The sequence below is a fragment of the Halichoerus grypus genome, chromosome 1, assembly GCF_964656455.1.
Source record: "Halichoerus grypus chromosome 1, mHalGry1.hap1.1, whole genome shotgun sequence".
NCBI classification, from domain to species: domain Eukaryota; kingdom Metazoa; phylum Chordata; class Mammalia; order Carnivora; family Phocidae; genus Halichoerus; species Halichoerus grypus.
Genome location: NC_135712.1, coordinates 121,210,583 through 121,236,232, shown reverse-complemented (window position 1 = coordinate 121,236,232; position 25,650 = coordinate 121,210,583). Strand labels below are relative to the sequence as shown.

General features: G+C 52.6%; 1 protein-coding gene across 5 annotated transcripts in view; it reads left to right on the top strand.

The window, feature by feature from the left end:
* ESYT3 (extended synaptotagmin 3) overlaps positions 1-25,650 on the top strand; it is a 49,356-nt gene that overhangs the window by 7,519 nt on the left and 16,187 nt on the right. For 3 of the 5 annotated variants that reach the window (XR_004917287.2, XM_036092134.2, XM_078071331.1), the window contains exons 2-11: positions 10,729-10,770; positions 12,732-12,866; positions 16,091-16,167; positions 17,891-17,957; positions 18,621-18,710; positions 19,251-19,306; positions 20,765-20,885; positions 23,032-23,202; positions 23,871-23,953; positions 25,518-25,566. Coding sequence is in view for 4 of the 5 variants with exons in the window: in XM_036092134.2 (XP_035948027.2) it covers positions 10,729-10,770; positions 12,732-12,866; positions 16,091-16,167; positions 17,891-17,957; positions 18,621-18,710; positions 19,251-19,306; positions 20,765-20,885; positions 23,032-23,202; positions 23,871-23,953; positions 25,518-25,566 (891 nt within the window). In the remaining variant the exon portion in view is untranslated. The remainder of the gene's footprint in view (positions 1-10,728; positions 10,771-12,731; positions 12,867-16,090; positions 16,168-17,890; positions 17,958-18,620; positions 18,711-19,250; positions 19,307-20,764; positions 20,886-23,031; positions 23,203-23,870; positions 23,954-25,517; positions 25,567-25,650) is intronic. The other 2 variants (XM_036092136.2, XM_078071320.1) reach the window with 2 other exon arrangements.

Below are 25,650 nucleotides of genomic sequence, written 5' to 3'. Positions count from 1 at the left end.
AAGCCCAGCGCCCTCCCCCACCCCCAGATCCTACTCCTCGGGTCCCCACAGCACCTGGAGCCTGTGTCACCCCACTTCCTTTCTGGACTTGCACCTGCCAATTTTCCTGACTTTTCCTCCCAACTGAACGTTCTTCTAGGGCAAGGGTGTGTTTCCTGCTCACATCTGTGCCCTCAGTTCCTGGCTCGGTGCCCAGTGCATAGTAGGCTCTCAGGAAAAGTCTGTCCCATGGGGGCTTAGTGAGTGCTGCGGGAATCTTAGTCCATGTTTCTCAAGTTCCTTACCATGGATTCCTACATGTTTAACTCATGTCAAAGCTTCAGAACACCTGGGGGCGCCTGGATGGCTCAGTCGGTTAAGCATCTGCCTTCAGCTCTAGGGTCCTGGAATTGAGCCCTGCATCGAGCTCCCTGCTCAGCGGGGAGCCTGCTTCTTCTCCCTCTGCCCCTCTCCCTGCTCATGCTCATGCTCTCTCTTTCTCCCAAATAAATAAAATCTTAAAAAAAAAAGCTTAGGAACACCTTAAAGATTCTCATTCCCACTTCACTGTGGCCTCATCAGCATCAAGGATTACATTTTTTGGTCTTTTTTTTTTAAAGATTTTTATTTATTTATTTGACAGAGACACAGCGAGAGAAGGAACACAGGCAGGGCAGTGGGAGAGGGAGAAGCAGGCTTCCCACCGAGCAGGGAGCCCGATGCAGGACCTGATCCCAGGACCCTGAGATCATGACCTGAGCCGAAGGCCACCCAGGTGCCCCCGTTTTTCGGTCTTTTAAGGCATATGTCATTCTATTACACTTTGCAGATAATTGCTGCCCTTTTTTTTTTTTAAACAAATGGAAGGTTTGTGGCAACCCTGCATTGAGCAAGTCTATCAGTGCATTTTCCCAATAGCATTTGCTCACTTTATGTCCCTGTGTCACATTTTGGTTATCCTTGCAGTATTTCATACTTTTTCATCATTATTATATTTGGTGATCTGTGATTAGTGAGTATGACTCCCTGAAAGCTCAGGGGATGGTTAGCATTTTTTAGCAATAAAGTATTTTTTAATTAAGGTATGTACATTTTTTAAACATAATACGATTGCACACTTAATAGACTACAGTGTAGTGTAAACATAGCTTTTATATGGGAAACTGAAAAATTCACTTGACTTGTTTTATTGTAATATTCACTTCATCACAATGATCTAGAACCAAACCGGCAGTATCTCCGAGGAATGCCTATACTAGTTTGATAAGCAAAAAATACGTTTTTTAACCTTTGGGCATTAGCAAACCTAACTGTCTGAACTCTCTGGTGACTCACCATTACACTCAGGTCTCCATGAAAAAAACGCCTCTGTGCACGGCTCAGGGCAGCCCCTCTGTGCTCCAAGCCCTTATTCCTCAGCAAAGGGGGACAGGCTCCTGGCACTGGTATTCTTGTCCCCAGTGACTGCCTCTGCAGTTTTACCTGCATGGTGTCCTCCTCCTACTGGGTCCAGTTGACTTAGGCCAGTTTGCAGGCTGGGTGTATTGTTAAAGACCCTATGGATTTTAGAACAGCATTAGACGAATTTCAAGTTGGCAAAATAATGTTTTCCTTTAAAGCAACTTTGGGCCGGGTAATTTTAAGCAGAATGGTGGGCAGATTTAGAAGCAGTTTTTATGGTTAAATGTTTACCTCTCAAGAACGGAGAGAAAATGGGTCAAAGGCTGTGCTTCACCAGGAAAAAGTGCATGAAATGAGGGACCGTTTTCTAGTAGAGGAGGAAGCACTGAATAGGCACCAGGGGGCAGGGGCCTATCTTGAAAGACCGGAGCCACGGGGCCTCCCTGTGTAGGACCTCCCTGGGGGACACCCGGAATGAGGGGGCTCCTCTCTTCTCTGAGCGTGGGAGGGAGTTGGCAGCATCAGTTTGAGTCTGCCGGTGTGTGAGTGTAAGGATATGCACACTGGTGCAGAGAAGAACCATGAGGCTTTTTTCCCAGCAAAGAGGGCGTGCCCTTGTGTGGACGTGTGTCTGTGTAGTTCTGAGGGCGCGAGTCTCAGGTCTTTGGGGTACAAAGAGACAGACCTTCTCTGTACCTCTCTACGTCTGTGTGTGTGTTCAAGGTTGCTCCCATGGGAGGAGCCACCATCTCTGGGACAGGGAGTGAGCCAGGTTGGCCTGGTGGCAGGCAGGCCCTTTAAGTGCGGTCGTCCGATCCCCCTGCCTCCTGAGAGGGTCTGGTGGCCCAAAGCTGCTGCCCGGGCCCCCAGCCCATCTGTGGGCCCTGCCTGGGCTCTGGCGCTGATGGCTGCGGGCTATCACCCTGGCTCCGTTCTCTCGCTGCTATGGGATCGTTTTTCCTAAAGGGTTTAAGAAATAAAGCGCACGACACCTAGAGATGAAGCACTGATGTGTAGCACCGTTGTGGTGGCCTCTGTGAGCCTGGAATTCTGACTTAGACTTGAGTTTGCTTTACAGTCTGTCTCTCTTCTCTGAGCTCTCATTACCTCCACTGCTGAAAAACTGCTGTCATTAAACTAGGAGCACACTCTGCCTGGGAGGCTTGGGCCCAAGCACACTAACAGCAGAAGAGGTGAGTTAACATTAGGGAGGCCTCAGGGGCTGGCCAGGGCCCCCATCTTTTTAAGCTTCCCTGAGGGCCACTGCAGGGGGAAGGGCAGGCATCCGGGGTCCTGGTGACTTGACCACGGGCCTGGGCAACTTTGAGATTTTCCAGGCCTGCTTTGGGGGAAGTGCCCACCCCTGTCATACATCAGTCAGGGTACCGTTCATGTTCTGGAGGATGAACCGTGCTAGAGCTCTGAATGTGTCTCCGTTGCGAGGAGATTCGCGTTCATCATCTCCTGATTGTAGACCTGGCCAGCGGAGGCATTGCAGCCCCACTTCCCTCAGGCAGGAGAAAGCTGAGGCTGCAGAGGGGGGCTCAGGACCAGACCCTGCTTCTCCCGCCTCCCCGCCCCCCCCCCCCCCCCCAGGAGCGCTTCCTACTCCTGCTGCCTGGCTATAGAAAGCAGCTGGGAGGTGGGAGTGGCTCACATTTTAGGGGCAGCGGCAGCGCCCAAAGCCAGGCAGTCTCATAATATGGTGTTTTTCATCTGCTGGCTCTTGCCTCCCCTTGCTCTTGTGGCACAAAAGTTAACTCCCTTTGTAAAAGAATCGAGGTCCATAAGCTGCTGGTAAGAATTGGATGACAAAGCAGTATTCTCTCAGGAGTGACAGCTGGAGACACAGACAGTGACTTTGGAGCCCTAGTCAGGAGCCCCAGAGGGCGGAGGAGTCACCTTCTAACAGGGCCTGAGCCGGTCCTCCCGCCTAGGGAGCCCTGAGCACTCACTCTCCCACACTCTCCACCACCATGATCAGAACGACCTGGGAGCTCGTTTCTGGCCCCCTGCCCAAAGGCTTCAGGTTCCTGAATCAAAATCTCTGAGGGCCCTTACCAAGAACCCACGTTTTAAGGAGCTCTCCAGGTGGTGGTCTTGTAGACAAAAGGTTGAGACCCCCTGCCTGAGAATGGCCCTTTGCATTGCCAGGAGGTGTGGGTGTCTCCCTGCTGGCTGGTCTCGGGGACCCCCAGCCTTGTGAGGTATTGGGACAAAAGTTCAGTGACTTTAGGACTCAGTCTCAGTGGCCCTCCAGTCTTCTTCTGCCTTCCCCTCGTCTACCTACTGAGGAAAGACATGCACAGAGGCTCTGATTGGGTCCCTCTGCCACGCCTCACTGTGGAGCCCCCTCCCCTCGCCCCACATTGGGCAGTTTCACGCAGGCGCCTCACAGGGGCGGGGCGCACCCCTCAGCCAATCAGCAGAGGCTGGGAAAACAACACTCAACTGCGGTTCTTCTCCTTCAGCCGCAGCCACTTTCACTGTGTCCTCCTCTCCTCGTTTTCTCTTCTCCCTTCTCTGTGGTTTCCCAAAGCGCGGAGCCGCAGGCACCTGGAGATCCCGTAGAGAATTTCTGGGACTTTGGGTCAGACAGAGCTGGACACATAGCCCAGGTGGCATTGTTCTTGGCATGTACCTGAGGACAGAGGTGCCAGAGTGCACCTCCAGTGTCTATACAACTGCCAACAACAGTCACCACTTCTGGAGTATTTACCCTGAGCCAGGGAGGGTACCAAGCACCTCACATGCATTGTCTCATTTACTCATCTCAGGGACTCTCTGAAATTGGCAGCATTGTACCCATCTTGTGGATGAGAAAACCGAGGCTGACAGAGGTGAAATTTTAAATGCACGAGGAATACTAAGACACTAAGATACGGACTTCACAGGCTGACACTTCAAGTGCAGGAGGTGGGGAAAAAAATGTTTAAGACTGGGCTCAAATTATATGCAGGTGAAATGTGAGTTCTGGTCACCTGGGTGATCAGGGCAGGTACCAACTTGTCTCTGAGCCTCTCCTTATCTGTAAAATGAGGATGACTGTGGCTTTGCTGTGTACTTTATGGAGTATTAGGAGGATGAAATGAAAGTATCTGCAGAATGTCCTTTGTAAACTATAAAGCATGGTCTACCAGTGAAGACTCAGGTCCCTTGAGGGCAATCCTCTGCTAAACTAGACTTTCTGTAAAAGAGGAAAACCTAGTAGTATGTAAGGTTTTCTTAAGAGGAGTAAGAGGGGGGCACCTGGGTGGCTCAGTGGGTTAAGTGTCTGCCTTCGGCTCAGGTCATGATCCCGGAGTCCCAGGATCGAGTCCCGCATCCGGCTCCCTGCCCAGTGGGGAGTCTGCTTCTCTCTCTTCACCCTGCTTGTGCTCTCTCTCTCAAATAAATAAAATATTAAAAAAAAAAAAAAAAAAAAAAAAAAGAGGAGTGAGAGGGGAAGTGAAGGAGAAGTACAGACTTGGTGGTGAGACAGACCTGGGTCTCTGTCTCAGCTCTGGCACTCCATAGCTGGTGACTGTGAGCAACCTTTCTGAACCTTACTTTCCTCATCTGTACAATGGGGCTGATAAAGGATTAAGGTGAGTTTTAAGTGACATGAGATAACATGAACTGAAAAAGGTTGAAAATAGGGTGGAAAAAGATACAACTGGGCAACCTTGAAACAAAAGTAAGCAAGAATGGCAATTTTCATATTAGACAAAATAGAATGTAACTTGGATATATCCTAAAGACCAGGATGTTATATCATAAAAGAAACAGTAATTAAAAAAGGTAATATAACAATCATGGAGATGTATGTACTGCATAAAATAAACTGGAAATGTAAACCAACAACCCGATGGAACTGCATGGAGAAGTAGATAAATCAACAGCTGGGCTTGGAAATTCTAATACATTCTTCTCTGAAAATGATAAATCAAGAGGAAACAAGGATAAAGAATAGTCAAAGGGCATGATATTTTTTTAAAAGGACATGATTAATAACTTGATCATATATGGAACAGTCACAGAAATTAATCGTGCACGAGGCCACAAAGGAATTATCAGTATATTCCAATGGATTGCTATCCTACACACTATGCAGACCATAAAGAAATGGAGTCAGAAAACAATAAATAGCCTTAGAAATCTCACATGTCTAAATATTTAAAAATATTACTATTAAAAAATCATCGTTTAAAAGGTAGTCATAATGGTAATTATGAAAAGTCCAGGAGCTGAATAGTGATGAAAATACAATGCCAAAAATCATAGGGGAATTTATAAATTTGAATTTCTCATAAACCAAAAACTGAAAATAAATTCTTCAACTCTTAAGAATGTAAAAGGACAACAGATTTAGATCAAAGAAACAAGGAAAGAAATAATGGTGAAAATGAACAAAAATTTTAATGTAAATGTAAAGGGGAAAGAAAATTATTAACAAGTAAAGCTAGTTCTCTGAAAAGATTAGTACAATGGGCAAAACCTTTGTCAAGCTTGATCTATTAATAAATAGAAAAAGATGAAAAAATCTGGGATGAAAAAGGCAGAAATAACTACAGATAAAGCAGATTAAAAGTAATAAAATATTATAAACAAATATATATATCAATACATTTGAAAACCTAGATGAACGATACATTTCTAGAAAAATACAAATGCCCAGATGACCACAATAAGAGATAAGTAGACCTTGAATACACACCATTAACCACTGAAGAGAGAAAAGGTAATTTCCCACTCCAAAAAGCCTGAGGCTACGATGGCTTTTATAGGTAAGAGACCCTAAACTTCACTGATCAGATAATTCCTATTATTTACAGGTTGTTTCAGAGAATAGGAGGATACGGAAAAGCTGTCCCACTAGTGTTCTAATTTATTGTAAAAATCTTTATACCAAAACTAGATATGGATTGTACAAGAACAAAAATTGTAGGTATCACTTTGAATCGTGAGTATATAAAACCTAAATGAGGTATCAGGCTAACTAAATGTACTGCTTCAAATGGGGCTTATCCCAAGAACTAGAGATGGTTTTGTTTTATAAAGAAATCAGTTAAGTCGGCCACCTTAATGGACCAAAGGGAAAAATAACACGATTATCTCAGTAGATTTAAAAAAGTGTTGAATATAGTTCAATAAGCCATTTATGATGAAAGCTCTTGGAAATGTAGCTATTGAAGTGAACTTCCTCAGTCAGATAAAGGCTGTCCTCTAAAAATCTACAGTGCAAATCGTGCTTCATGGAAAAACTTCCATTTGATGTCAGGAACCAGATAGACCTGCTCGCTGTCATCACCGCTGCCTGGTGCTGCCTGGTGTGGTACCAGAGGGCTGGGCCAGTGAAGACAAACTTAAGAGAAACAAGAAGGATAAGGATAAGAAAAAACTTACTGGAGATTAGAAGTATATATAAATAACCTATGAGAATTAATGAACAGTTAGAACCAACAACAAATTCCAACAAAGTTACCCATAAAATGAAATACCATTTTTAATAAGTGTAAAACCCACAAAGTAATCTAACAACAACAACAAAAAAAGTATGGGATTTTTATAGAAAAGGTTTATGATTTTAAATGTGAATGCAACCAAATGTGAATTAATAAAGGGAAATATTCTGTTCATGGATGCAAAAGTTAATATTGTAAAGCTATCCATTCTCCCACAAATGTATAAACTAAAAGTATAACAATCAAAATCCCAGGAGGATTTTTGGGGGGAAGATGGCCAAGACTCTAAAATTCATATGGAAGCATAAATAACCACTATTAGCCAAATTGGTTTGAAAAATAAAAGCAAACAGAGAGGAATCACCTACCTTGGGTCATGCTGCAAAGCCACAGTGATTAGAACAGTGGGGGTACTGGCAGGAAACAGGCAGTCAGACCATTGAGTTCAATGCCAAGTCCAGAAATACACCAGACATGAGAAGCTGACATATGAGGAAAGTCGCTTCACAAGTCAGGAGGAAGGATGGAAATTTTTTTTTTTTTTTTGTATATGATATTAGAAAATTGCCTTAGTGGGAGTCTGGAGAGAAATGAAAGTATATGCCTATCTTACCCACTATAAACAATTTCAGACAGATTGAAGACCTAAGTGCAAAGCTAAAATATAAAGTCAACAGATAAAAACATGGAATAACTTTGAGATTTTGGAGTAGGGAAAGATTTTTTTTAAAGGCCAATTATAATGGAAAAAATGACAACTCCTTTGTCTCCACCAAACTGAGGGAGCATTGGGGCTGAGTAGTTGTTCCCTAAGTGTCTGTCTCTCTGATGTCATTCCGTGGTCCAGGACTCACTCTGGGGCAGTCACAGAGACGGTGGCCTGGCTCTTGATTTGGCTCACTGGGGAGTCATGACAGGTGCTGAGATTTAGGCAGAGGAGAGCCGGCAGGGTGCTTAAAGCAGAATAGGGTGACTTGATGGTTCTTTATTTTCTTGGCCTGAATTGCTGCTCTCATCAGGGCATTCAGACTTGTTCTCTAGAGGAATCTCTTAGCAAGGAGCCTCAAACACAAGTGTGGCTGGCCAAGAGACCATGAAAACAGTGCGGGCCCTGGACATTCCGCTGCTATCTACACGGTCAGGGTGAGTGTGGGCCACTCTACTGCAAGGGGTGGGCTGGCCATTGATACCTCACAACCAACCCTGATGGAACTCCAGAATCATGCCAGGAGCTTGTTAAAAATAAATTGCAAGGCCCCACCCGGAAACACTCTGATTCAGTAGGTGTGAAAGGCAGCTCAGGAATCTTTGTCTGACTGGCTCCCAAGTGTGGCCAGGGTTGGACCTGCCAGGCTGGATCACTTTTCCAGGGTTCAGGAGATCAGAACTCAGCTCCCAGGGGTGCAGAACCTCCCCTGGGTCCTCCCCTGGAGAGGCGGGGGTAGGAGGTGGAAGGGTATACACATCAGGTGTGCCCCAGGGCAGGATGGGAGCACAGTGGTTGGGATGGAAGGAGGAGAGGAAGGGGTCCAGCCAGCAGGCTTGGGCAGAAGAAGAGCAAAGGTGCCAGGGAAAGGCCAGCTATCACCCACCTTTCTCCTTTGTGAGGGTGCCACTCCCCACACCTTGGCACTGATCCTATACTGGAATGGTCTCTTAATTGCCTGCTTCCTTTACCAGCCTAGGACCTGTTGGTAGGCAAGAAGCTTGCATTCATTTATGCATTCATTCATTCCACAAATATTTATTAAGATATTCATATGCCAGGGACAGGCACTAATAGGGAACAAGTCTGAGTCAGCCCACTAGAGCTTCCAGTCTAGTAAGGAGGCAGGCAGTAAGACCCAGCAGCTCTAATGAGGTGTATTAAATGTTGTGATGGAGAACCAGCAGACACCTAATAGGGACACCTATCTCTGACTTGAGAGATCAGGAAAGGCTGCCTGGAAGAAGTGAAGTCAAAGATGGTGATGAATGGAGCAATCAAAGAGGAATGGGGATGTCGGTTTCAGCCCCATATGGAGGAGTTGTTACTTTAGTGCTGGGTGGTGTGATAGGGGACAATGAAAGGGTCTCACCCTCCATTTGCGTGGTACCAGCCTGGGACCTGACCCAGGGCAGCAGCAGGGAATGTATGGTGAATAGGCTGCTTCTCCCCAGCTGAACTGGATGGGCTGGCCCTAGTTCCTGCTCACTTCCCCCAAGATTCCTTTCCCATCATTCCCTTCTGTTCCTAAGGACTGGGCCAGCCCCCACTTGGGAGCCAGGCAGTGATTTTCCTTTAGCACCTGGGAATATTAGATGCTTCTTCAAGTTAGTATGGATCACCGTCCAGAACTGGGGAAACTGAGGCTGGGAGAAGGGCTTGATGTTCCGGGAGTCCCAGAAGCACTGGGCTTCTCTGACTTCTCAAGGCTGTTAAAAACTGCTCCTAATGGGCGCCTGGGTGTCTCAGTCGGTTAAGCCATTGACTCTTGATTTCAGCTCAGGTCATGATCTCAGGGTCATGAGATGGAGCCCCACATTGGGTTCCACACTCAGCGGGAAGTCTGCCTGGGATTCTCTCTTCCCCCCACCTCCATTTGCCCCTCCCCCCCAATAAATCTTTAAAAAAAAAAAGGAAAACTCCTAAAAGAATTAAATTACTCTATACTCCTGGGCATAGTGTTCTAGGCCAGGGTCTATGTTTGGGCCTTCAGGGCACCCCCAGAGCAAGCCCAAGGCCTGGCGTGCACTAGATGTGTGAACTGCATGGACATGTTTCCTCTCGTGACCTTGGGAGTCCTACACCCACCATGAATCTGATCCTGAGTTGGCCTTGTGCTCTGAGGACTTGGCGACAGAGGTGACCATTGCTACCATTTTACTGATCAGGTTTTGTGTCAGGCACCAGTACAGTCTTCCCTGTTTGTCCCTGAAAACCCTGGGGCTGGGCTGGGGGTCTATGAGAAGCTCAGCAGACACTGGCGGAGACTGAGACTCTGGCAAGGAAGGGGTTAAGAACCCTCAGAATCCGGTCATGCAAAGGGTAGCCAATAGGATTGTCACTTCTCCTGGGGGTAACCCCCCCACACACACACCAACCCAGGGCTGGGGGCTGTGACCTGAAGGAAGCTCCCCTATGTGACCCCAGGATCTGGCCTGCTGGGGAGGGGTGCTCCCATTCCCCAGTTGCCTATGAAAACAGCATGATCCCCTTTTCAGCCTTTCAAATTGGCAATCATTACCTTAGGAATCAACACAGTCCTATTCGTTGCTAAGTGGAAAAAGCAGACTACCAAACACCTCCGTTTCTGTGAAAACTACATATCCTTGTTTCTGTAAGAGGCTGGAAGGAGATGCATCCACCTGTTAACGGTGGTTGCCACTCAGCATTCTCTGATGAAATGTCTTTCCTTTTGCTCACCCACATTTTCTAATTTTTCTCCAGAGGCCATGATTACTTGTGTCATTAAAAGAATAAGGAGGATGGAAGTGGCAAGGAGCAAAGTCGGGTGGTATGGGTGGTACCCTGAGCGGGCCGGGTGGGGGTTCTGCGCTTCCACCGGGAAGGTGGGGCTTATGTGCATAAGCAAACGACGGGTTCCAGCCCCGCCCTTCCAGCCTGAGGGCGGCCGGGCGCAGTCGGGGGTGGGGGAGCTGTCTGCCCGGAACCGCCTGCGTGCCCCCCTCCGGGCGCACGTTGGTGCAGTCTGGCTGCTTGCCGCCTGCCCCTCCGGACTGCGCGCCCCGGGGCAGGGCTGGCTGAGTCTGCTGGCCGGTGGCCAGCGGGCGCTGAGGGGGCGGGGAGGAAGAGCAGAGGCGCGCGTGGGGTGGGAGCGGGAACCCCAGGCTGCGTGCGGCTGGGTCTCCAGGGGCGGCCAGGTGCTGAGTCTAACTTGCCCTCGGGGCTTCTGTTCCTTAGATCCACTTCCCGGATGTGGAGCGGGTCGAGTGGGCCAACAAGGTAAGGCTGCGGTGGGCCTGGCGGGGCTGGCCTCTTGGGCTCAGTGACCCCACACTGGATGCGGGCGAGGTGGCCACGGACAAAGGCCTGCTGGCAGTAACCTTGCCCGCTCCCCCTTCCTACCCTCAGGGTTCTTCTTGTTACCAATGACTTTCTTTAAAAAACAAACACACACCTTCTTTTAGTGTGAAATTAGTGCACGGCGGTAGCAGACATATTAGAAAATACAGGGAAGGATAGAGAAAAATGCGGCCCTGCAGGAGGCCAAGGTCGGGGCTTCCTAGGGAGAGGAGGGCGGTATCCCACCACCGCTGCGGCCCTTCACCTGGTCGCCAGCCCACATCTGCCACCTCTCAGAGCGGTTCCCTCATCCGCGCAATGGGACTAATTATGGTCCCTGCCTGGTGAGGTTGTGAGGATTCATGAGGTAACGAAAGCCCCACAGTGCCCGGGCGGTCAGGAACACTGTCACCATCGGAATGACTGCTGTTAGGTCCTGGGGGGAGCTCCCTCGGGCCCTGCTGCCGAGGCCTCAGGGAGGGCCCGGCTCTGTGACTCCTGGTCTGGCCCTTTCTTACAGATGAGGAACAGAGTCTGGCCCCTGCCTGATCAGCCCAAACCTGTCTCCTAGATGTGGAGACTTGAATATCTTCCCACCCCTTCAAGTATCCTGATTCGGGACTTTTTCTAATACAGACCTTGCCTCTGTTCTGGTTAGAACAGCCTGTAGCAGGAATGACTTAAGTTTAGGTATAAAGAAGGACTTCCTGATGGTTTTTGAGCCAAGGCTGATAGTCTCGTGTTACCAGAAATGTCATTGCCAGTGTGGATCAAAAACCGTTCCCAGCCTGCAGGCAGAAGTTGGAGGAAGTGGACTGCTCCTTTCCAAGGATTTCTGTGGATTAATGCAGGGCCCAGGGCCCCTGGGACAGACCGTGTTCTTCCTGCCTGTGTGTCCACTAGTTCACGGGTGCCCTCGTGTGTTCCATCCTTCTTTCTTGCATTGACACACACAGCCCCACACAAGGTGCTGGGGACGTGTGACCGGTGTGATGAGCCTCCTGCCCTCAGCTCAGGGCACGGATGGGGAGACAGCTGTGTAGACAAACCACACACTGGGGCACCACATATGTCCCGAAGAGCTTTGTGCTCAAGACCACAAAGCAGCGAGTCAGGAAGCTGGGTCCAGCCCTGAGGGGGCCCTTGAGAGAGATGGGGGCAGTAGGGCCCTGAAACCTCGCTGCCTCAGCCTCCTCTGATGATGGGTCTGGGGAGCCCAAGGTGCGTCGGTAAACTATGACCCACGTCCAGGAGGAGGAGGAGGGCGAAGCCTTTGGCCCAGAAAGAACATGTCTGCCACTGCTGCTCCTTTCCTACCCCTCCCTGGCACCCTCCCCACCCCTCCCTGGAGCCCTCCCCCCTTCCCCTGCCCCCACGTCCTCCCCTCCCCTCCCTGGCGCCCCCCGCCCCTTGCTTCCCAGACCTGGGCCATGAGTCACTCTGCTGCAGAGATCAGCCAAAGGCGGCCTTTTCTGATTGCTAGAATAAGTTAAATCCACAGGAAACAGTCTTTGTTTTCTGTGATTTCTTTTCCTTAAGCCTCTGGCACCTGCTACTTCTTGATTATACCACAGTGTCGACTCTGATAGCTTCTGTTTTAGCACAGAACCAAAAGTTTCATAATACTAAGTTTAGTGACTATTTCATGGTACTCTGCAAAACAGCACCAAATCTTGGGGTCCCACTGCCTGGGCACGTGTGAGAACCACTGCTGTAGTTATGTGATGTTTGATGGACACATGGACGGATGGAGGGGGCGATGGCTGGGCAGGCAGGCCTGTGGGTGCTGCAGCGTAAGGGCCACGGGACCCCCACCCCTGGGTCAGGTTGTCCCGGGCAGCCCTGGGTCTTGGGTGGGGGAAACAGACCTGACCCCCAAGAGCCTCCTCTTGTTGCCACAGATCATCTGTCAGACCTGGCCCTACCTGAGCATGATCATGGAAAACAAGTTCCGGGAGAAACTTGAGCCCAAGATCCGGGAGAAGAGCGTCCACCTGAGGACCTTCACCTTCACCAAGCTCTACTTTGGACAAAAGGTGGGTGATGTCTCAGGAGGGGCAGCCTGTCTACCATGCAGTCTTTTCACTGTCCCAGACCCTGCCTCAGGTCACTCGCCTGACTGAAAATATCCCAAGGGAGGCTCCCTGCGGACGCGGCCCCTACCTGCACTTTTCAGCCTCTCAGCCTCAGTGTAGACCCTGCACCCCCGCGTCCCAGCACCAACATGTCTGCAGGGTCAAAGGAAGCCTGGCTCCGAGAGAACAAAAAGGAAAGGTGGGAAATGAGTCCACTTTTCTTGAGCCAAATTTTGAAAACGTGCCATGCAGTAGAAGCCAGCCAGATATGAAAATGTACAAGTCGTGCTTGGTAAGGCATCAGCGAGGAAGAGCACACTTCCGTGGGGGGGACAGTGCCTCAAAGCAGGGGACAGTTCTCTACCAGTTGATCGGTTCTGTCAGTTAGGGTTACAAGCCTCACACTACTTCTCCGAAGCTGATAGGTGACTCAGGCTAGAAGAGGTTTGCGTTTGACACACCCAACATCATGTCCCTATTCTTGACGGCTTCCTACTCTACCCTCTTGCCCCACTTCTGCTGTCCCAAAGGGCCCCATTGATAGGAGTCTTATTTTTGTCATTTGGCTCCATCAGTAGAGCATGTGACTCTTGATCTAGGGATTGGGAGTTTGAGCCCCACGTTGGGCGTAGGGTTTACTTAAAAAGAACTGCATCCCGTGGGCAGAGGACTGCCTGATGTCCATGCCTTGGTAAACCAGACCCATTGGCATCTGGTCTGCTGGGGGACAGGCAGGTGTCAGAGCGCAGGCCAGCCTGCCCCGCTAGCCGCCTGAGTGGGGAGGGCAGCGGGCCTGCCAGGCCCGTGGAGATTCTGGTCTGTGCCTCTCAGACTCAGCCAGGACTCGTCTGTCCCCGCATCTGTGAGTTCCTTTGTTCATTCCCTGCTGCATTCGTGTCGGCTCACGGAGCGTGGCTGTGTGCGGAGGCACCCGAGACAGAAATGGGTGTGACTGTGCCCCTGCCTCTGGGAAGGTCCCTGGCCCGTTACGGAGACACACAGACTGGTGGGCCACCACACGGCCGTGTACTCTGCGGAGCAGGAATGCGCGAGCTCAGGAGCGGAGGGCTGTCGGGGGCTGTGGTCGTCCGGGAAGACTGCCGGGAGGGGCTGACGGCTGAGCCGGCATTCGGAGGACTCGGCAGACTGCTGTGTTTAGAGCAGAGCCCGATGCCTGTGGGATGCGGTGCTGTTGGGATGCCATCCCTCGCCACAGCAGAAGCAGGCCCAGCGGCGACTCCAGGCTGCGGGAGGTCCCTTACAGCGCCCCACTCGCCTCCCAGGCTTCCGCTGGCTTTTCTGGGTCTTTACCATCAAGGCCCTGGAGGCCAGGGTGGAGCCAGGTGCCATGCAGCCTGAAGTGCCTATGATTTGGAGGACCCTCTTAAAAAGAAGGACATGAAATTTAAAATGTAAAATCAGGAGAAAAATGAATATTAAGTAAATATGAGAAAGAATAGGAAAATAAACCACAGCAAATTAAACACTTTAAAAAGCTGACATATCTTGGCGCCTGGGTGGCTCAGTCGTTAAGCGTCTGCCTTCGGCTCAGGTCATGATCCCAGGGTCCTGGGATCGAGCCCCACATCGGGCTCCATGCTCGGCGGAGAGCCTGCTTCTCCCTCTCCCACTCCCCCTGCTTAAGCAGTGTTCCCTCTCTCGCGTGTCTCTCTCTGTCAAATAAATAAATAAAATCTTTAAAAAAAGAAAAAAGCTGACATATCACACACATCACAAACTCTGGAAAAACCACGTGATGATTTTAATTAACTGCTCAAGATGTCCCTATATACCTTTTTTTTTTTTAAGATTTTATTTATTTGACAGAGAGATCACAAGTAGGCAGAGCGGCAGGCAGAGGGAGAGAATAAGCAGGCTCCTCACTGAGCAGAGCCCTACGCGGGGCTCGATCCCCGGACCCCGGGATCATGACCTGAGCCAAAGGCAGATGCTTAACCAACTGAGCCACCCAGGCTCCCCCCCATAATACCTTTTGCCCTGCATTTTTGGCTCTGTACTCTGATAAGCTTTTTATGTGACAGTGCATTTGTAAATGTCACTTTGTTTTTTTAAGACTTTATTTACTTGAGAGAGAGAGAGCACAGAGGCAGAGGGAGAAGCAGATTCCCCACTGAGCAGGGAGCCCCACGTGGGACTCGATCCTGAGCCAAAGGCAAACGCTTAACTTAGCCATCCCAGTGCCCTGTAAATGTCACCTTCTAAAGAGAGAATAGAAAGATAATGGAATCTCCTCTAGTATGGCTGATTAATTTTTTTTCTCCAACATTTCATTGTGAAAAATCTCAAACATACAGAAAATGTGAGAGTATTAGACAGTGGACCCTCTGGATTGTATAACTGCTAACCTTTTGTTATATTTGCTTTAGCACATATCCACACATCTGCTTTTCCTCCTCACTTTTTTTAATGCATTTTAAACTAGATTGCAGACATTAGTAAACTTCACCCCTAATTACTTCATCATGCATATAACTCAAATTCAAATGATACTTTTTTTATTCTTAATAATCAGAGCCCACTCCAATGCCCACTAGCCTCCTGACAGGAGGCAAAAAAAGGAATGGGGTGGAGGAGATTACTTAGGAGCTCAGCCCTTGGCCCCAGAGGCTGGGGGACCATGGCCCTGGTGTGGGACACTTTAATTTCTAGGGTCAGATCCCTGCCTTTTTCTCTTGCCCTTGGGGGCCAACTCCTACTCATATGCCAGAACTATTTAAATGCCGCCTCCTCCAAAAGCATTCACTACCCTCGGTCTACCCAAGGAAGGCACTCCTGAAGTCCCCTGATCCCCATGTGACAGCAGGGGCTGCACCTCATCATACCGTACCCCACCATTGTCTCCTCTGCTGGACTTCCAACCCATGAGGGCAGGCTCAGCCTGTCGTGCTCCTTACCTTCTTCCCAGTCTAATGCCTGGCATAGAGCAGGTGCTCTGTGAATATCTGCGGTAGGAGAGAGAGAGAAGGAAGGATGCATATCCTAGGGAGGGGAGGTATCATAGGTCCAAGGACAGACGGGCCACAGTGTGAATTTCTCTGTTTGTGCCCCATCCCAGGAGTGTAGTGGTCACGTTGTTATGGACAAAGCCAGTGCTGGGCAGGGGGCCAGCAGCCATCCCTTGCTGCGAGATCCCCGCTGACCTAGCCCTCTGGCCTCTCTTCCAGTGCCCCCGGGTCAACGGGGTCAAGGCGCACACTAACCAGCGCAACCGAAGACGGGTGGTCCTGGACCTGCAGATATGGTGAGCCCTCTTGCCTGTGTGGGCCAGGTGCAGGGGACAGGGGAACACCGTGTGAGACCAGCCAGTTTGAAGGTGGAGTAGCGTAGTTACATTCTAATTTGGGGTCGGAAAGCACCTCACAGCACAACCCCCCCACCCCCCCACCCCCACCCACCACCCTGGGCTGGAGCACAAGGTCCCTGCTTGGGACGGGAAGAGTATCAGGAGAATGGATAGTCCCAGGGAAGCCGCTTCTGTTTGACCCCTCAGCCCAGGCCTCGCTTCTCCCATAAGACTAGGCACCAGGCAGGCTCTGGGTCCCAAGGCCCAGGCCGCAGAGCTTTCTTGGGCTAGTCACCTGGAGGCTCAGGGCAGTCACCTGAAGGCTCAGACCAGCTGCCTTAAAGAGGATGTAGAAAGAGGGAGCAAGTACGACAAGAAGATGTGGGGCCTTGTGGTAAGGCCCAGGGAGCTCTGAGCACAGGCTGTGAGAGATCTGTGGGAGAACTGGACTCTGGAGCCTAAGGAAAACAAGGATGCAAAGACACATGAGTGACTAGTTCGGTGGGTTGGGCAAAGGTACCTCTTTTGAAAGATATTTGTAGCAGGCTTGAGTCTGAGAGAAGGGACATTCAGTCCAGGAAGTCTTCCTGGAGGTGGTGACGTTTTAATTGTGCTTTAAAGGACCAAGGATTAGGGGTGCGTGGGTGGCTCAGTCAGTTGAACATCCGGCTCTGTTTCGGCTCAGGTTATGATCTCACGGGTGTTGGGGTCCAGCTCTGTGCTCAGTGGGGACTCTGCTTGAAGATTCTCTCCCTCTGCCCTTCCCCACACTCGTGCTCTCTCTCTAAAATAAATCAATCTTAAAAAAAAAGTAAAGGACCAAAGATCAACTGTGAAAGTTCCAGAACGTTGCAGTGTCTCATTTCCTGTCCTTAGCCCAGAGGCTGGCACTGAGAGCATATTGGGTAGATCGGAGCCCACTCTGGGAACACCCATCCCCATCTGGGGGACGTGTTGGGATGATGATGGCTATTGGGCACTCCTGGCTCCAAGGCTGTGCCACCAGATCCGCCAGGGTCACCTGGCACCCACTTAGCTTCTCAGCCAGCTCAGGCAGCCCCTGGGATCCCTAGGTTGCCCCCCTTCCGGAGGGTACCCAGCATTTCTGTGACGTCCAGCCCCTCCACCTGTCCTGCAGGTATTTGAAGGCTGCCCCCTCTCTCCCCTTCGTCTTCTCCTTCAGTCCTTTGATGGGGTCTTAGGATCTTTACCCTCAAAGGCACCCATTCTGGGCTCCCTGTGCCCATCGCTTGGTAAGAGCCGCCAGCTAGACTCAGGTTCCTGTGTCCCTGGGAAAGAGACCTAAGCAGAGACAGGGTCGGCACAGAGCAGCGGCAGAGGGATGGGCGGTATGTTCATCAAGAGCCCCTCCTTGACATCTGTGGGGTGTCGTGGGGCAAAGTGGTGCCCAGAGTCACTGGCCTTGTGGGCAGAGGATGTGCATGGGGCACCTGGGTACAGGGACCTGGGGGCTGCCTCCCAGGGCTGGGCCTAGGTCAGTGTTGCTGCAGAGCTGAGAGAGGCTGAGGCTTTGGGGAGGCCACAGCCAGGTGATGCAGGGCTCAGGCGTGGTGGCTGGCTGCCTGAGCCTGGGCTGTGTGGCCCTGGGCAAGTTTCCTGGTCTCTCTGAGCGGTGGACCTGCCCTTCCTCCCGGCCTTCCTTTTCCCTCCCCACTTTCAGCTACATTGGGGACTGTGAGATCAGTGTGGAGCTGCAGAGGATCCAGGCTGGTGTGAGTGGGATTCAGGTGCGTGGAACCTGGCGGCATTGCCCCCCCCACCCTTCCTGCCCCTGGGGTGGGAGGCTGGGCAGGGGGAAACCGGCTCTCACGGAGCAGGCTGCAGAAAAGGTGAGGACATCACAAACAGGCTGATAATGATCAAGGGGCTCCAGGCCTGAGGTCACAGGCCCAGAAAGGAGTGACTGGGCTTTACCAACCTTCTGCTTGGCCCCGGGGCCCCACACCTGCCTCTCTTTGTTCAAGTGCCCCCAGGGAGACATGAGCTGCCCAGGGAAGGGCAAGGTTCTGCTTATGGAGTAATGCAGAAGCCGTGCATAGGAACGGGGTGGATCAAGGAGGGGGAGAGAGCCGTGGCAGAGGAGGAGTGCCAGCGCTGGGGCCCTGCTGGCTGGGCTGGCCGGAGATGGGGGCGAGGCTGCAGGCCCCTCAGGCCCAGCGCACCAGTGGACAGCAGTGGTGGCTAGCCCATGGCCCCTGGTAGCCAGCAGAGGGGTGGCAGCCCTGTGCAGGTTTCTGTCCCCCACGTGTGGTTCCTGTTGCCACAGCAGGTGGCCCTGACATTTGGGGGCAGCATGGGCACGAGCGAGACAGCAGTGGCCTTGGCCGAGTGCGGCAGGTGCGGGGAGGAGGGAGGCAGAGGTGCAGTTTGCGCCCTCCGTTCCCATCCAGTTGCAGGGCACGCTGCGGGTCATCCTGGAGCCCCTCCTGGTGGACAAGCCCTTCGTGGGAGCCGTGACCGTGTTCTTCCTTCAAAAGCCGGTAGGTCCCGAGGAGGGACGCGGGCCCTGTTTCCCTGTGAGTAAGCACTCGCCTGCTGGGCCCCAGGTGCTAGTGTGAGTCCGAGAACGGAGCTGCCGAAACCAGCCTAGACCCGGGCACTCCACACTCCTCATGTCCCGCCGTCTGAGGCAGCCTGAGGTGCTCGACTCTGCGCTCCCCGAGAGCAGGAAGCAGCTCGCAAGAGCGGCTTGCCCGGGTCACACAGAGGGTCCAGGAGTGTGTGAGGTGGACAGGAGTGTGTCTCTCAGACCTCTCGGTCCAGGCCGGCCTGTGGCCCTGTGCACTGCTCCACTCCTGGGAGGTCCTGGCAGGGAGCGGCAGGCCTGGCAGCCCCGGACGTCCCAAGCTGAGGCCTGCGTAGGGCTGAGAGGTGCCCTCACTGGCCTGACACCCCTGTGGAGGTGCCCCCCGCAGCCGGCTGCGTTCTCCATGCTGGTGGGTGCCAGGGGCTTGGCAGAGGGACCTCAGCCTTGGGCTTCTGGCTGCTTCCAGTCTAACAGCCTCCCTCTGCCCCTGCAGCATCTGCAGATCAACTGGACGGGCCTGACCAACCTGTTGGATGTGCCAGGAATCAAGTGAGTGCGCCGCGGGAGCTGCCGGGCAGACTCCGGAGTGGGGCCCTCTGTGCTGGGCAGCCCGTGACTGGCGCGGCACGGCGGCTGTGCCCTCCTGCCCGGGGCCCCACGGGAGGAGTGGCGCTTGCACCAAGCTGTCCCTGCTCCGGCGGGAAGAGGGGTGGTGTGTCTGGAGAGGGAGCGGAAGGCTAACAGTGTTGCTTGGCCTCTGTGGGCAGGCGCTGCACCCAGAACACGCACACACCCCCAAATGCCTGGGCACACACTGGCCAGATGAGCTGTCCTGGGCGGGGGAGGCCGTGGGGGCTACTGAGAGCACAGGCTCTGGAACCACACCCGGCCAGACCAGGGTCCTGGCTCGGTCGCTCAGCGCTGTGTGATTTCAGACAATTTACTTTACCCCTCTGGGCTCTCCCTCCATGAAAGGGGAGCCTGCTCCTTCTGTGTTGTGGTCCTGGGAGGACACTTAGGTGTGTGCGGTGGCACAGTGGGGTGGACACACACGATGGCCTCCCTTCAGCTGCACCCCATCCCCTCCCCGACCCAAGTGTGTGGTGAGATGCCCACAAGCCCCCCCCACCCCAGCCATGGTCGCAGGGGGCCGCTCTCCCAGCAGAGGCCAGTGAAGAGGAGCTGGTCCGGGAGATTCCACATTCCTGGGACTGGCTGCGGGGGCTCCTGCCCCCCGAGAGGAGCAGAGGAGGGCTCCGACCCCATGTGGACACATGTCCCCACGAGGGCAAGCTGGGGCTTACCGGGCTCAGGCACCTCCCCTGCCTGCAGGAAGGACCACCGGCCCCTCACGGGGGGTGTTCCCACTGATCCTGGCCCCCTGGAGTCAGAGAATCCAGTTGTACAGTGTGTCGTTTGGCAGATGTTTACTAAGTACTGCTGCCTGCTAGCCGTGCTCTCGGCACTATCCCTGCCCCTCTCCTGGGGAGATGGGGTCCGGCGGTAGAGAATTTTGATGGGATGTCCGGGAGTAGAAGGGCCACGGGAAGAAACCCTTAGCTACACTTACTGTGCACCAGGCGCTGCTCTCTGCACTTTGTGTGTTTTAACTCTCCTTGTAACAACCCTAGGAGGTAGTATTAATATCCTCAGTCTAGAGATGAGGAAACAGGTCCAGAGAAGTTAGCAACTTACCCAAGGTCACACAGCTCATGGGTCACGGAGCCAAGATTGGCACACAGGCTCCAGGTCACCCCTCTTAGCTGCCCCACTGTGATGCCTCAGAGAACAAAGATGGGGAAGAGGGTGGCCGGGGGCTGTCGAAATGTATGCCCCACATCCCCCCAGGCCAGGCAGGCTGGAGTCAGGGCTCTTCTCTCCCCAGCAGGGCCCACCCCGCCCACCAAGCTCTGCTCCTGGCTCCGGTTCTGGGGCTGGCTGGAGGGGCAGGTGACCTGGGGAAGGTAGTGCCGCCCCTCTACAGCTGGCCGTGCCCACTGTCCCCAGTGAGGTGTCAGACAGCCTGCTGGAGGACCTCATTGCCACCCACCTGGTGCTGCCCAACCGTGTGACTGTGCCTGTGAAGAGGGGGCTGGATGTGACCACCCTGCTCTTCCCTCTGCCCTGCGTGAGTACCCACACTGGCCACGGAGCACTGGGCCCGGGACCGAGGGACACATAGGCTGGCGGAGGGAAGGCATTCTCACATGATGATTGTCTCTGTCCGGTGGGAGCGTGGCATCCTCATTTTACTGGGTGAAGACTGAGGCTTGGGAAGGTTGACTGGCTTGCCCAAAACCACCCATCTAAGGAGGGGCAGAGCCCAGGTGGCATTCCTTCCTGGATCCTGGCCCCCTCTGCTGCCTGGGTTGGGGACTTTGGGTAGTCACCCCTGCCCCGAGGAAACTCCAGGAGACTCCTGTCCTTCCTTCAGGGACATGAAGCTCCCCGGACTCCATCATTTGGGGGTGGAAAGGATCCCTGGGGTAAATTGGGAAGATTATTCAGTCAGCCTGGGACATGGGGCTTTCTTGTGTGCTCAGCCCCACTGCGCCCTCTATCCTGGGCCCCGCTTGGGAGGCCTCTGAGCACAGACACACGGCCTCCCTACAGAAGGTGCCCTTCAGGACGGGCAGTCAGGGCTCAGGAGAGGGGTACGTGCCCATTTCACCGTCAGCGCCAGGTATGAGGCATCGGCCTGCTCCAGCCGCACCCGGGGGAGGCCCGGGCTGGCCAGGGAGGCAGCGCACGCGTCCTCACAGCCTTCCCACGGTGACGCGTGGGCTTTATCCCACACTGTGTGTGGCAGTCTCAGAATAACAGCTCAGTACCATCACCTGCATCGCCATTACTGAAAGCAGTCTGTCCTTGGGATATATCCCCAAGGCGTACTGGCAAGTGGCTCCGATTTAAACCCACTTGGAATAGTTCTGTGTGTTTGTGACGACTGGCCATGAATATTTAGATTGATTTGTTTCATTCCATTTTCTATTTTTAGGGCTTAATTTTGACCGTAACTTCCTTTTACCATCATGCAAAATATTTGCAAGCTTCCAAAATCCAATATAAAAAAAACAAATTCTGTTTTAAGGAGCCTGGCTTCTGTCCCTTGTTCTCTCCACCTAACCTCCACCCTCCTCCTATAAGTAATGGTTTATCCTTCCACTGTTCCTTATTGATTTTCTAATATGAGCAGATGCACGTACAGTTGTGTGCGTATCTAATTATGGTCATGTTCCCCTTCTTTGATGGATGGCAGTGAACTACAGTTTTCTCCACCTTGCTTTTATCACTCCCTAAGTCCTGGGCGCCCCTCAGTGACAGCGTAGACAGAGCCCTTCCTCCTCCAGCCGTACCGTGCCCCGTGGGGTGAGTGGCTGTGTGTTACTGAGCTAGTTCTGAGCGCCGGTGAGTGTGTCGGTCTTCCACAGTTACCGACAGTGCTGTCACGAACAGCCTCGTACATGTCTTTTTATATTTTTACCAGTATCCTCTTAGAGCTAGAAGTGGGATTGCTGGGTCAAAGGGTAAATGAATGTGTATCTACTGATGTTTTCTTTTTCACTTTAATTCCAGTATGGTTAACATCCAGTGTTAGATTAGTTGCAGGTATATAGTGAAGTGATCCAGCAATTCAGCAATTCCTCAGCCGCTTATCGTGATAAGTGTACATGTATCTACTGGTATTTTAAAAAACAGTTCCAGGCAGGAGCCCTTACTGGCCCCATGAAGTGGGTTTCCTAATTCTTGTGCTCTGTTCTGCCTTAGAACAAAGCTTGGGGGGGAGGGGAGTCAGTGCGGGGCCTTTATGAGCACAGGGACCCACTGCCCACAGCAGGCAGTGCCCATAGGGGTGTGTACCCCTGGGTGTCAGAAAGAAATGACTGGAACTTGCTCTACATGCAGGTTAGAGAGAGGGTGGGGAGCACAGGAGAAAACCTCCTCGGATGGTGGTTGTTGGCACTGGAGGAAATGGCTCCACAGCAGTTGAACAAGCCAGTCCCATGCCAGGTTGGAGGCCAGCAAGGTCGGGAGGGCCCGCAAGGTGGGCAGGGTGTCGTGATGCAGCGGACAGAGCCCTGGGCCCTGACGTCACTTGCTGTATGGCTTTGGCGGGGACACTGCCGTAGCTGGCTTCTGTCTGCCATCCAGACATGGAGAAAGCGGGGCGGGCCTGGGGTGATGTCTGATGGCCTCGGCCCCAACACTGCGGGCCTGGAGGGCTGCCACAGCCCAGGAAGCGGCTGTGAGCCCTGGGCTGGGGCATTTTCCAGGGAGTGCTCAGAGTCCACTTGCTGGAGGCGGAGCAGCTGGCTCAGAAGGACAGCTTCCTAGGGGTCCGAGGCAAGTCAGACCCCTACGCCAAGGTGAGCATTGGCCTACAGCATTTCCGGAGTAGGACCATCTACAAGAACCTGAACCCCACCTGGAATGAGGTATTTGAGGTGAGGGTCTCCTGGCTTCTTCTGATGCCCTCCAGGCTCCATGCTGGGTCATGCTGGGTCCAAACAAGGGAGGGCCTCACATACCCATGGGGCAACACTGGGCCCAAGGCGTGGGCCTAGTTCCCACATCCACCAGGCTTTCAGAGCGGGGCTAATGTGGCCCTGCTGGAGGGACAGCTCATAGGTGCATTCCCACCTCCCTTCCCCACCAGTCAGCTTTGTTGGAATTTTTCAAACCAAGAGTATGGTTTGTCTGTAGTTTGGCAGACTCGGAACCTCAGAGTCGGTTCTGCCCAAATCCTCTCAATCTCCCCTGCCAGAGCCTGACGCCAGGAGCTTAAAGTTCTCCCTTAAATTCACCCACAATCGCTACTACTTGAAGAGGAGTACCCACAGCCTGTTTAGTGCTCCAGAAGCTGCGAGCCCCGTGCAGAACACCCAGCAGCCACCGTCCCTTGAGCACCCACCCTAATCCTCCCCGTCCTGCCAGAGGGCATCACTCCCTTCTTAGAGGTGGGGTTCTCCAAAAGCACCGGAAGGCAGGAACCTGCCCAGGGCTCTGAACTGGCAGGTGGCAGAGCTGGAATTTGGCTCCCTTGGGTCATGCTCGAGCCCTGCTCCATCAGCCATTGTGGCCTGCAGACCAAGTCACCTGTCTCTCCTTCCAGTTGATAGTGTATGAAGTCCCTGGGCAAGACCTGGAGGTGGACCTGTATGACGAGGATCCCAACAGGGACGACTTCCTGGGCAGGTGAGGAGGAGGGCTGAGCTGGGCCCCGAGGGCGTTGGGACACAGCAGCCCTGCTTCCACCACTCAGTGACCTGCACCCCTGGGCTTGGTTACTGTGACACGGTGACTGTGTTAGGCAACTGGCTCCGTTGTTCTACGTTCCTGCCGCTGACCTCCTTCCTAGAAGTCTCCTGAGTGCCCAGCCCTGAGCTGGATACCGAGGACCCCAACGTTTGTGTACCGTGGCTCTGCTTCCTGCACTCCTGATGATGATGCACCCAGAATCCCCATTTGGAGCAGTCGTAGGGGCAAGCTGGCACGGATGGGCAGGTCCCCAGTGCCAAGGAGCCCTGGCCACTTGCTCTGGGGCAGAACCCAAACTCAGGGCTGTGGGAGGACTGAAATGGCTCTGCTGGGGCTGGCTATAGAAATTGCAAATTTACATGTCTTTTGGCCCGTTAGCCCCACTTCCAGGAATCTCCTGTAAAGTAAAAGCATTATACCTGAAATGCTCCGCAATGAGCAGAACTGTGGTGGCGAAACAGGAATAGTCCAGCCTCAGAGGATACTGGCTGAATATTTGAATAAATTTGCCATTGCCAAACTACAGAATATTCTGCAGCTTTTAAAAATGATGAGTAGTAGGATCTATGTGCATTGACGTGGAGGACGCCAGTATGGGGGAGAAAGCAGCTGGAAGTGGCTTGTGCAGTCTGATTCATTTCTCCAGGGAGGACCCTCGAGTGTGTGTGTGAGCACAGAGAAGGGCATGGAAGCTACACAGCAGGCTGTTCACACTGCTCATCTCAGGGGGTTGGGATGAGGAGGCAGAAAAGAGTTTTACCCAAATTTTCACACTGCTGTATTGTTTAGCTTGTTTCCATGAACATGTAATTGTAAAAGCAGAAACAAAGCAAAGTGGGAGGGGCATGATCTGACAGCCTAAGAAACAGCTCACCACCAGATGTTATTTTTCTTTTTATCTTAATGGAAAAAGCTGCAGTTTTTGTATTGTTGCAAGTTAGAAGTGTGGCTTGTAGTTCGTGTTGTGACTGATTTCGAGTGTGTTCTGAGCTCAAGCACATTTCTAACGGCTACACAGTCTCCCCGCCGGCTGTCGGGAGCTCCCGTTTGGGCCTGGGTCGGGTAGGTGGAGGCACGCTGTGAACATGCCAACACATGCATGCCAACTACACCTACCCTCGGAGGGCATCTGGGGTTGTTACAATGACTGTGGGAGGTGGTGCCGCTGGCATTTAGAGGGCACAGGACAGGGAAGCTAAATTCCTGCCATGCATGGGCAGTTTTGCACAATGAAGAATCATGCCATTCAAAACACCAGTAGCACCATCACGGAGAAATCCAGAGCCAGTGTGTCCAGTGTCTGCTCATTCTCCTCTGGGATCGGAGCCACCTGCCTGCCCAGGCAGCAGCCCTGATGGTCAGACAGTCCTTCATTTGTTTGAGCTGCGAGTGGTCTACCATGGCTTCCTTGGGCTGAATAAGCTCCCCTGCCTTGAGGGCCGCACTCCCATCTGCGGCTTCTTGCCTCCTTGGAGTGGAGCTGACTCCCTCTGTATTCCAGCCTACAGATCTGCCTCGGGGATGTCATGACGAACAGAGTGGTGGATGAGGTAGAGTTGGTGCCTGTCACCCCCTCCCTGTGGACATCCTTGTTGCCATCTGTCCGTAGAAGGACAGAAGCACTTCTATGACCA